This window comes from Canis lupus, chromosome 33, assembly GCF_048164855.1.
Source record: "Canis lupus baileyi chromosome 33, mCanLup2.hap1, whole genome shotgun sequence".
Taxonomy (NCBI): domain Eukaryota; kingdom Metazoa; phylum Chordata; class Mammalia; order Carnivora; family Canidae; genus Canis; species Canis lupus.
This window is the reverse complement of record NC_132870.1, coordinates 26571298-26583740: the sequence shown is the minus strand read 5'-3', so window position 1 is coordinate 26583740 and position 12443 is coordinate 26571298. Positions and strand designations below refer to the sequence as shown.

At 39.5% G+C, this 12443-nt stretch overlaps 1 protein-coding gene across 2 annotated transcripts in view; it reads right to left on the bottom strand.

The window, feature by feature from the left end:
• The window catches only part of ARHGEF38 (Rho guanine nucleotide exchange factor 38), a 122316-nt gene that overhangs the window by 15850 nt on the left and 94023 nt on the right, over positions 1-12443 (bottom strand). For both annotated transcript variants that reach the window (XM_072810290.1, XM_072810291.1), the window contains exons 7-10: positions 11666-11799; positions 6655-6759; positions 4249-4371; positions 218-529 (exon numbers count right to left, since the gene is read on the bottom strand). In XM_072810290.1, the coding sequence (XP_072666391.1) occupies positions 218-529; positions 4249-4371; positions 6655-6759; positions 11666-11799 (674 nt within the window). The remainder of the gene's footprint in view (positions 1-217; positions 530-4248; positions 4372-6654; positions 6760-11665; positions 11800-12443) is intronic.

Sequence of the window (12443 nt, the reverse complement as noted above, 5' to 3'; positions counted from 1 at the left end):
TAAACCTGAACTAGGAAACTTTCTTGTGGAGAAAACAGAAAGAAACTGAAGGACTATGGGCTTCAGTTAAATTCCGCCCCCACCTCCGCACGCGCGTGCACACACACACACACACACACATACACACACCCTGCATGCATGCACACTACGAACAGGGCTGTTCCATGTGGCTGTGGTTTCTAGCAGGTGCTGCAGGCCTAGGCAGCCACACGCTTACCGGCGCCACCGTGGAATAAACCTGCTGAGCGGCGAGGGTCAAGTCCCTGAGGAGAGCTACGAAACTGCACAGACAGTTGTGCAGAATCTTCCGAGCCGCCCGGTTGAACACCTGGAGCTCCTCCACAAGCTGGGCGTTGAGGGCCTCATACTCCTTTTTGGCCAAGTCTGAGTCGTCTCCTGCTGCCCGAGGTAAGTGACTGTTGCAGTCCAGCAGTTTGTCATAGCGTTTCTGGATGAGCTTCTGGGGCCCGGTGAATAGGGACAGCAGGGCCGACAGGGGCATCAGGACCAGCCGCTGCACGTGGGCTGCCTGCCAAGAGAGAAGAGCAGTCCTGTGACCGAGTAAGAACAACCATACGTGTCCTGCGCTGTCACCAGGAGGCTTACTTCCTCCCTGCGGGAGCGCAGAGCAGGACAGCAACGTCTGCGGCCAAGTTAAGGAGGATGTGATCTCTTTCTGGTCTCCCTAAACCTGCTCAAGGACTTGAAACAGGGACTTGAGACTCTAACATTGCGTGTAGAGTGAGCAGGAAGAGGAATAGAAAACTTAAAGCCCGCAGGCCCAAAATACACTCTACCTTTCTCTCTCCAGCCCCTGGTTTTGCATTGGGGTCATCTCCTTCAACATTTTCCCTTTCCTCTCCTTTCTAATCCCAGAGCCAAGCGCAGTTACTCCAGGACTGGGGTGGGAGGCAAACTCAGTCTCTGACCACTAAGACTGTGCAAATGATTCACCGTATCCTTCCCTTCCTTTCCTGACAATAAAAGGAAGGTGGTCCTAGAAGAGACTGTATTCTGTTCCTCCCACATCGGCCCAGTTCCCTGGCTACGCTACTGGCTCATTTTGGGTAGTGGAACTTTATATTCTATACCAATAAGTACCTCCTTATTACAGGTATTTTGCTCCTATGAAAGAAATGACAACAGTTATTGCTTTCTCTTTAAATACATTGAAGGACTAAGCTAATGCTGGTTCTGTTTTTAGGTCCAAGCCATTGAAAATGAACCTCATTTTAACAGCCAACCCCATGCCAGCCGCAGAACATCCTAGCTTTACTTTCTCCTATTTCTTTTTCCTCCCCCTCTATTCTGAAGTGCAACTAGTATCCTATGTTTGCTGACTGCCGACTTCATGCTTTATCATATATGTGTCGGTTACATGATTATGTTATAGCAATTTAGAAGTAGGTTTCTCTTTTGTACCCTAAATATGTCCTATGGAGTCAGTATCTGAGCAGCAGCTTTTATTAATTAAACAGCTTCTGGTAACTTTGTGTGAACTCATGGGAAATCTACAAGAGAAGGGAAACCAATCTCTTACTGACACTAGCAGTAGACTAAACAGATCAAACTTGATGTCTCGCTTATAAGATAATCAATATACACCTGCAGACTGTTTAATGAGTCCTTTGACTAAGTAAAGAATCTGTTTACTGTTCTGATAAATTACAGTATTGTAACTTGACTGGATTCTACAGGTAACATAATTACAATATTACAACATAGTTACTATATATATATATATATATATATATATATATATATATATACACACACACACACACACATAGTATATGCCCTATACTATGTATGTGTATATATATGTGTGTGTATATTTATATATATGCATATATATATTTATGTCTATGATCATATCCTGTGACCTTAGACATAAACGGATTCCAATTCACCTGGACATAGGAATTATGATTGGAGCAAATAAGAATCAGATTTTCTTTTAATATTTTTTTTCCTACTCAAAACATGTAGACAAGTATTTTTCAAGGCAGGTAAGTATTTTTCAAGGTTAGATAAAAACACTGCTCTGCCTTTAGATAGATTTTTGAATTCTTATTAATATTTCATTTTAAAAAGTTTAATATACTTTATTCATAAGCTAAAAAGTTGCTTTTATACTGATCATTCTGATAATTATTTCATTAAAAAAAAATTTCATGTATTTATTTGACAGAGAGAGTAAGCACAAGCTGGGGGGCAGGAGAGGCAGGCAGAGGGAGAGGGAGAAGCAGGCTCCTGCTCAGAGGGGCTCTATCCCAGGACCCTGAAATCATGACCTGAGCTGAAGGCAAATGCTTAACCAACTAAGCCACTCAGGAACACCCTGATAATTATTTTAATTTAGCCTAATTTATCATCTTATGGTTTCATGCAAAGTGGAGAACACTGCACTTCTTCCATCAAATTCGGGACATGCTGAAGCAGCTGTATACCATGCTCTTACATGGTGCTCAATAAATACTTATTGACTTAATACATTGGAATTAAGCTAAAGAGCAAACCCTTAAGGACTTTTCTAAAATGTGCTCTCTGTAATTAAGCCCAGAAAATGTATAAAGAACTAGCCACACTGTTTCCATTTAACATCCATTGTAAAAACCTCTTTCTCTCTCTCTCTTGCTCTCTTATTCTCATTTATCTAATCGATCATCTTAGTTCAGATGTAATCCTGAGTTTCCATTCCCCAGTGCCACGAAATAAGATGCTTCTGAGAGGTTTCTACTGGGGGTGGGGCTGCATCACTTCCTAGGATTTGGAAACACGTGAGGCTATTCCCTGGATGTCACTACTTGAGATGGGGGGAGGGGGCATTACTGAGATTTAGAGCTTGGTTTCCCAGGAATGCTAAACATCCTCCAGGAACACAAGGACCTCTCAATGAAGAACTATCTGACCCAGAATGCCATAATGCCGACACAAAAATGCCACTTTCAAGGATCTTCAAAATGATGAAGGAGTCTATTATAGCTTCTATATAACATACTACTATGATATAATAATAATACCTTTGGAACACAAGATACCAAGTTAAAATTAGTACTGATGAAGTTTTGGAATATAAGTGAGGTCCAGAGCCAACGACCAAGAAAGAATTCTTGAGACAACTTTGGTGCAAAATGATGGTTTTAGTAAAGCACAGGGACAGGACCCGTAGGCAGGAAGAGCTGCTGCCCCAGGCCTGTGAGGGGTGGCTGATTACATACCTGGGGTTGGGAGGGGTTTCAGGATAGCGTACTCTCCAAGGAATTTTGGAAGCAAGGTTTCCAGGACCTTGGGGGGTGGGGGGGAAGCTTTTGTTGGGAAAAGATGGCTTATTACCATCTAATAAAACCTGAGTCATGAGACCCTTCAGATGTATAACAGTGGGCCAGGTGCTTGGGGGATGATTGCCAACATGTATCTCGGGGGGTTAGAGATAAAGGATATTTCTAAAGGAAGTTTTGTATGTCAGAGTAGACTTACAGGCTCCCGAGGGTCGGGCTAAGACTGCCTTTTGCCCTTAGCAAAGTATTAACACCGAGGCAGTTGAGACCGTAGAGGAGTGCCCCTTTGCCTGCTTCAAGGACTTGTCAAGGTGCTGTCCAGAGCTCGTGCTTTGTCCTCAGCTAGCCCTGTGTTCCCCCATCAGTACTACTCAAACTTTACCAGCCAGATATTTTCTTGGCTCAAGCATGTTTTTATGATTCCTGGGCTATGTTTGGTAATTCTGTATATTTTACAGAACTCATAGGAAACAAATATTTTACCACAGCATAGAAGACGTATGACTCATAGGTAAAAGCCCTTTCTCAATAAGAAGGCTTTACTTTCCAGTATATAGTGTGTTAATCAAAGTCACATCATCAGAGTGTAGCTTCGCTCCTCCTGTAAGGACTCCAGACTTTTCCAGAGACTGCTTTAGGAAAATCATAGCTTGCCAATTTAATAAATCCGTGATCTATCACATGCAGACTTAAGCTAAATGTTGATTTTAAAAGCTACATAGACACTAACTACTCTTAGAAACACAGTCTGGGACCCTCTTAAATTTTAATCATAGTAATTGAGATCTTCACTAATTCACTTTAAAATAGTCAATAATAAAAAAAAACCCTCCTGTTTAAATCTACTGATTTTGACATTCATATTTGCTTTAGTGCATGTTTTATTTCTAACTCCAGAAAAACAAATAAAAAATAGCTTTTCTTTTAACCCCACTTCCTAGTTTATCTGTGAATATAAATAACTTACAAAGTCACCACAGGGATTTGGGGCATTACTTAGGGCCTCTGAATGGCTCCTTTCCTCCTTATTTTTGTTGCATGAAATCTCCTGGAGCTCCATCATGCTCTGCAGTGCTAAGGGCATGGCATCCTGAAACCAAAAACAAAATCACAAAATAGGCAAAGTTCTGAAGTTCATTATAATTAAATGATCCCAAATGTACACTTCATCATCATAACCCTCCATTACCACTGAGAGATTAAAAAAGGAAGGAAAAAAATTTCATGAATCTTCTATACAATGAGGTTACTTGTAATAATTATTTTCTTACTTGCCCTCTGTCACTTTCTCCTACTACTCTGTATGACACCTTCTATTAAGTGGACTTCATCTTATTGACCATTCAGTTCTTACAAATCCTTTATTTTAGAAATCACTCCTCTTTGATTTGTGTCTTCAGTTTTCCTTAGTGAATGTAATGCTCTTTTTAAAAGAAGATGCTCATGTTTTTTGTTGAATCAGTTAGTGGAAATAGAAGACTTTCCTGTAGATGTTCCCAAGATGCATTCACTTCGTGAAATATATATGAAGGATAGAGTTCCCACGGCTCTCTGGCTGTTATAACTAAGTTTTTGTTTTCTTTTCACAGAAAGCGGAGCTTTAAGAAGAGATTAGCAAACTTGATTGTAAAATCAGGCTTTGCATCAGTTAATAAATGAAAAAAGAATGTGGCTTGTTAACCAACCAACATAAAAATAAACCAACATAACACAGAATCTTTTCTCCAAATCATGATACCTGTTAACCTAATCCTCTGTTGGTATGATATTTTACCTATGCATACAAACATCTGCTTCCAAAAATAGATATCCAAGGTAAAAACTGGAAAATGGGAAGGGGGTCATTTGTTAACTGAGTTACATGGAATTCTACTATGTCTTGCAGTCATAACCATGATCAAGGTGTTGTTGAAGACACCACATCTTCTTTATGAGATCCATTCTTTCTCTACTGAATATAATTATACCACACTTCAAATTGGTTTGGTTAAGTCTATGATTCTTAACATTAGCAGAAAAAGCTCCTGGGTTACTGGGAATCTGTGGGGGTGTTTTTGTCCCACACTACTATGGTTGTGTAACATCTGCATATTGTAGTTCTCCAATTATTTTTTTAGAATTTATTTTCTCGGCAGCCCGGGTGGCTCAGCGGTTTAGCGTGGCCTTCAATTCAGGGCCTGATCCTGGAGAACTGGGATCGTCCTGCACCAGGCTCCCTGTATGGAGCCTGCTTCTCCTGCTTCTCCCTCTGCCTGTGTCTCTGCCTCTCTCTTTCTCTCTCTGTCTCTGTCTCTGTCTCTGTGTGTGTGTGTGTGTCTCTCATGAATAAATAAAATATTTTTTAAAAATTTAAAAAAAAGGAATTTATTATCCTTCACATTGATTTTCTTTTATGTAGACCTACCTATGTAAGGTTGAATTACATGTGAATTTCATTCAGAACTGTAAAGGGGGCGTTACGAAACACTGGTTATAAAATAAATAAGAGGTGCTCTATTCATCTAGACTAGTGAGATCGTACATCCTTTTTTAAGTTGGCTTCTCAAAGGCTTGCAGCTGAATTTGAGATCCACATGTGGGTTTTTGTGTTTTTTTTATATGGCCTTTATGTTATGCTTTATGCTCTTTAGTCTTTCTCTAATTTTATGTGATGTCCTCCTTTGATTTTTTTTTTCTTTCAGTCCCACTTTTAAAATTGCAAATTTGTGATTTGGGTACAAGAGTTAGTATATGTTAGTATATGTTAATTATATAAATATAACTATATAACATATAGTTAGTGTATGTTAGTATAATCCAACAAATAAAGAAAATTTCTGCTGAATCAATTTTGCATTAATGAATTCAGCTCTGTTATAAGAAAAGCATTTTAATAGTCTAGCACCACATGGCAATCGTGTGAGTTAATGTCCCGCCACATGGTGACTTTGGTTGGGAGAAAGATGGAGCAGATAAGGAAGCAAAGAACAAAATCTAAATCTTCTTTTCTTTTTATTTTTATTTTTTATTTATTTATTTATGATAGTCCCACAGAGAGAGAGAGAGAGAGAGGCAGAGACACAGGCAGAGGGAGAAGCAGGCTCCAGGCACTGGGAGCCCGACGTGGGATTCGATCCCGGGTCTCCAGGATCGCGCCCTGGGCCAAAGGCAGGCGCCAAACCGCTGCGCCACCCAGGGATCCCCAAAATCTAAATCTTTAAACTGGTTTCCCTCACCTGCAGTCTTCAGCTCCCAGATTTGATACAGTATAAATGAAATTTATCATATAAATTAGATCATATAAATGAATGAACATTCACATTTACTCTTCGTAATAACCATGGACATCAATACCTTCTTGTAGAAACGCTGGAAACAGTTGTGTCTTACCTACCTGTATGTGTTGAAGACAGAGTGAAATGTTCTTCACACAATGCCTCACCGTCTTTTCTAAGTATCTAAATAGCTTTTCTTCTCTATTAAAGGTATTGTCTTTCACCTAAAATGTAGATGAAATTATTTATTTTTATAACTCAAGCAGATCTGATGTTTTAAAAAAATATCACAGACTGTATTAGCCCAGCACATGACAAAAGAACTCCTTGTGTAGATGAAAACCTCTCATGTCATGCTGACTGCCTTAGCACAGTACTTGCTGTGTACCAGCACACAGCACAACTGCTGTTCAATTACTGTAGCAGAGCCACATAGTGCAGGTTAATCTGCTGTTCAGCTTTCACAGAGTTTCATCTATGTGATGGTAGCTGGAGGAGGTAAAACTTTTCTCTACAGTTTTTAATGGCCTGCATTATATACGTACTCTTAAATTATGCTCAATTTGTGGGTATGTAAAATAATTTAAAAAATTAAAATTAAAATGAAAAGTTGACCTGTTGACTGAAACTTATTGTTTTGTTGATATGACTCATCTCAGTTAATTTCACAGTGGTTATTTAGCAAATATACTTAGCTTCTTGGCTAAAGAAAGGCAGTAATTCTTACCCAGCTCAAATTTGAAAAACTGAATATAATCTTAGCAAAAATTCCTTCTGTGAGGAAAACTCAGCAGAGTTAAGATAGTGGTCACATGTGTTCAGTTATTTCTTGATATCTTATCTTGATTTCTTGATAATACCATAATTATTATTAATGGTGCGAAGTATTTCTTAACTATCAAAATTATGACAAAAGAAGGGCAGAACCAGCTTCATGCTGGCAAAATCTATGTGAACATGCAAATGATTTGTGGAATATGGTGGATATTCTTCAGTTTGTACTGGTTAGTAACCATAGCTGTTCTCAGTTCATAGGTTTGTTCATTTAAGATGGTTGACCTGAGGGGGTGGGGTGGGGAGAGGGAGATGGTTGACCTGAGGGGGTGGGGTGGGGGTGGGGGAGATGAGTGACCTGAGGGGGTTGGGGGGAGATGGTTGACCTCAGAATTGGATGTACAGAAAATGGTGATATTTTATTTTATTTTTAAACCCCATAATATTGTTTATCTAAGAAGCTTTTGATTAAATAGGTGCACAGTTCTTTATAATTCACACGAATTTCAAAACCCTCTGCCTTAGGGTGTCTATGTGCTAATCTAGTTTGATGTATAGAACAATATGCTGGGGCAGATTATTTTAAATGCAGTTTTCAAGGACCCATCACTAGCTGTTTTATTTTGTGCATTTTGGCAGGGATCCAGATGATTCTAAAGTAAGAGATCCAGGATCCCAGTATGAGAAATATTGTCCAGTTCTACATTCTTAGAGCCATGCCTTTCTTATGCTGTTTCCTTTTGCTGGAATATGCTGCTGTCCCTTCTTTTGCCTTACAAAATTCTGTTTAATTTTTTTTGAGGACTCAACTGTCATCCGTTCTGTGAATCCTCCCTTGAATTCCTATTCTTTTCACTACAGAGAATTAATTGCTCCCCAATGTCCTCTCACAACACTTGTTAATTATTTAAGTGATTTTCTCGACTGGTCAATTGCAGGCATTTGAGATTAAGTATTTTTTGTCTCAATAATAATAATAGCTAACATTTATTAAACACTAACTCTGTTCCAGACACTATGCTAAAACCTGCTTTCCATGCTCTCATTTCAATTCTTATAAAACTCTATGGCAGAGGTGCCACAATTAATCCCATTTTAGAGATAAACAGAATCTTGGGAGCTGTGGCAGACATAGCTTGATGTTCCTCCTGGACACATGGTTAGTTTAAGTTGGACACATGGCTGCCCTGCTAGAAGCTACCCTTTCCAGTCTCCCCTGCAGCTGGTTCTGCCTTCATAACTGGTTTGAATACATAGGATGTTAGCTAAGGGTTGTATTTCACTTCTGAACTTTGGCCTTACAGCATTATCCTTAGGGCAAGACTGAAGACACAGCAGTGACCCAACTTCAACCAAGCATATGAAGACAGTATGTTTGGGGAAACAGCACAGTACAAAATTGGGGACAACTGGGTTCCTGAACAATTTTGTGCAGCAGCACCTGTCTGAACTCACATCTTAGGACTATTGTAAGAGAGAAATAAATGACTATCTGGCTTAACCTACTTTGTTTTGGAATCTCTTTGAAAGGAGCTTGGTCTTTACCGTAAATAATATAGGAAATTAATGAAATTTACTCACGTTAGTAGGTAACACCAGGATTCAAACCCGAGGAGTCTGAATTCAGAATTTCTTTGTATTTCCAATTTCTAACACAGTGTCTGGTACATAGAGTTCAATACATGTGTGATGAATTGAATAGAATCTTCCTCTCGGGTAATAGTTTTATACCCTAACTCCACCAAATATTTCACTTGAGCTGCTGACAAGTGCAAAATTGACTGATTTGAGATTTATCTCTTCTGCAGTTCAGCCTATGCAGCTGATTTTCTGATTAACAGTGAAATGCTTCATTGCTGACAGGACATCTTCTCAAAAGATTAAGGGGGAAAAATCTAATTAATATCCCTTCAGGCCACTTTACCTACAATTCACTTTTAGTTCACAATGGAAAATATCAGAAGCTGATGATAAATATGTTAAAAAATGTAACAGCTTTTACAAAAACCTGCCCAGAATTAAGACCTGCCTATTGTTCCTCAACAGAATTGTCTTAAGTCAGAAGCAAAGACCTAAAGAGCAGGGGAGAATTGTGTGCATGACATTTACACATGCCTATGGAGGCTATCGTCTCTTCTCAAATTGAATTTCCAATCCAATTTTATTATTGTTGTTTTTAGTTCAAATGTTTTGATTTTCCTTTCCCTGATCTATGACCGTACACCATAATGACCCAAACGTCTCACATTATAGTTTCACATTGAGAGAGGGGCCTGGAGTTTTTTTCCTGCATGCAATGGACCCAGTGAGCCCCTAGAAGAGCATAAAGAAGTACTGACAAGAATGATACATGCCACGGATTCTAAGAATGTCCGTATTGGATATGGAATGGTAAAATAGGTGCAGCCACAAGAGGAAACAGAAACAAGGCTTGGAAGAAGTTGATATACTGACAAGTCCTAAAGAGAAGGTTACTTTGTGCCATATAGGTCCATAGGGCAATCACTAGGTTTTGGTCAGGTAGCAGAAAGGAGCAAGGGGAAAGTCAAGGCCAGAGCCTTGATTGTGGTTTTGGTGGGAAACCCTATAAAAATAGCTAGGTCAGGATAAACAGTTTAGGATTGGCCAGTTTGGGAAATTCCCCTGGGCTCTGGGCTTTAGTGGTAGTCTCTATTTGCCTGGTACCTGGCCTTGGATGATTTAAGACAGAGGAACACTGGCTTGGTGTGTGAGAGATAGATTGGAAGGTGTTTGGGGCTGGATTAGTTGGTTCACATATGAAAGAAGTGATCCCAGCTGAGCCCTTTGCTATCTCTAAGAATGGACTGACTAGTCCTGGGACGAGCATCTGTCATGGCCAGCTTTTTCAAGTTGTCTAAACATCATAAAATACAGAAATTAAAAGACCTGATTAATACACCATACATAAATGATTTCACATCTACAAGAGTAGTAAGAAATCTGTACATTAAAAGTTAGTAAGCAGTAATACACTGTAGTGATATGAAATGAGGATGACGATGATGATGATGACAGCCAATATATACTGAGTGTTTACCCACTGTGTTAGGTACTTTCTTCATATGCATCACCGCATTTCATTCTCACAAGCCCTCCACGGCTAGATCCTTATAATCTTGAGGACCACCTTGGCTTTAAGGTATGTGCCCCAAGGCAAATGGCAGAAGTGATATTCTAATTCAGATCTGAATGACTTCAAAAATTTTGCTCTTAATTTTTGCACTGTGCTAACTTCAGCAAATGTTCATGATGCCAAGATTGGAAAACACTCAGCAAGTTTGTTAGGCATTCAGAATAGGAAGAGGCCACTACCATCTTAGGGTCAGAAAACTGCAAAGACTTAATGGAAAAAGGAAAAAGACCATGGCAGCTAAAGAACGAAGGAAAGCCAACAAAACCAAGACTGAACTACCATATGGTTGCCTCTAGTTCACACTAAAAACCTTAGAGATGTTAACAAAAAGGGATGAAATCAGGCAAATGAGAAGAAGAAAAACATACTATATGGTAACAAAGGAACTGTCCTGCCTACTTTTTGTTAGAAGCCCACTTAATTTCCATATCCAGGCTATGAGCTTTCTGTCTTGTGATTCTCAATCGTGTTCCATTGGTCACTCACTTGAAGGTCATTTAGCTTCAGAACACCTGGAGTTTTGCAAAAATACCAGGCTTCTAGGTTGCACCCTTGAACTAGGAGGAACCCTGGAATCTTTTGGCAAGCTCCTCAGCTAATTGTTACACACATTAAAGTTTGAGAGCCTTTGCTAATTCATCCATTATTTATTTGGGGTTGAGATGAATGTGGTTCAAACCAGGCTAAACAGCTGACACAGAACAGTTGCCCAGTGACAATATGTGTGTGTGTGTGGGCGGGGGGGGAGAGGAAGAGGATTAGGATAGGAAAAAAAATCAAAATAAGGGATGCACTTAACCACCCCTTTTTAAATAGGTGAAGTGAAGATCGAATGAACATTAAGGGAACCCAAAAGGAAAGTGAGATTTTAAAAAGCAGAGATAAGATAGGGATGAAAGAAGGACATGGCCTTGGGTGAGATTATATGCTACTTGATGGTGAGTATCAGGACTTCGGGGCATCTCACGTTGAGCCCTGTCCTCATGTCCTTATCTCTCCTTTGCTTCCTCAGTGGAAGCACTACAGCTAAAATAGTGTCAAAGCCAACCACACTCCATTTCCCCTAAAAGAGGTAGAAAGAAAAGATCAACATCTGGCCACTACCTTGATTCTCAGTGTTCTAGAAACAGCTCTGATAATAAGCAAAATATCAGCATTCATATGCCCCAGAAGAACATATGTGGCCCAAGAAGAAAAGTTACCTGTGGTTCTCCTCTGGTCAGAATCTTTAGATGATTTGTCACTCTTTTTGATTTCTTGCTAATTGAATGAATATTTAGTTTAGACAATTTATCTTTAAGTGATTCATCCTCATCATTTTTCTTGTATTTTAGAACTGAAATGAAAGAATGCAATCACATATCTGAACATGTGCAACATGGGAAGTGTATGTTTCATCCAAAGAATTCAAGATCCGTATTTAAGATAGAAGTCCAAGTGATTTTTGACCCTCTGATGCAGATGCAATATGCTCTGGCCCCACTCCCCAGGCATAAGCCCAGCTGCCCAACCCACTGACTGGAAACTCAGGTGTTCAGGGACTTGAGCTCCTCAAAGCTCAAGATCCATGTACTTAACACATTTAAAAAATACTTGGCACTGGAGAAAAACTTTCTCTCTTCTCAGATAATATATTGTCTTCAGTCTCTAGAATGAAGCCTTAAGACCTAGCTAAGGAAACTGCACCCAACACAAGGAGACCTTAGACTCTAGAGTAGCTGGCTCTCCACTAGCTGAGACATTTGGGGAAAGCTGAGTCACCTCTCTGAGCTTTATCTTTTTATCTTTAAGATCATTTTCACTTCTCCTGTTGTTCAAAATGTTAAATACTTCTACAATTCAGTTCCGGTAAGGGTGCCGGGCGATGGGCAATCTCACACACCGTTGGTGAGGATTAAACCAATACATTTTTTATGGAGAACAAATGAGCAGAACCTTCTAAACGTATAGTCTATAGCAAGAAATCTGTGCAGAGAAGCT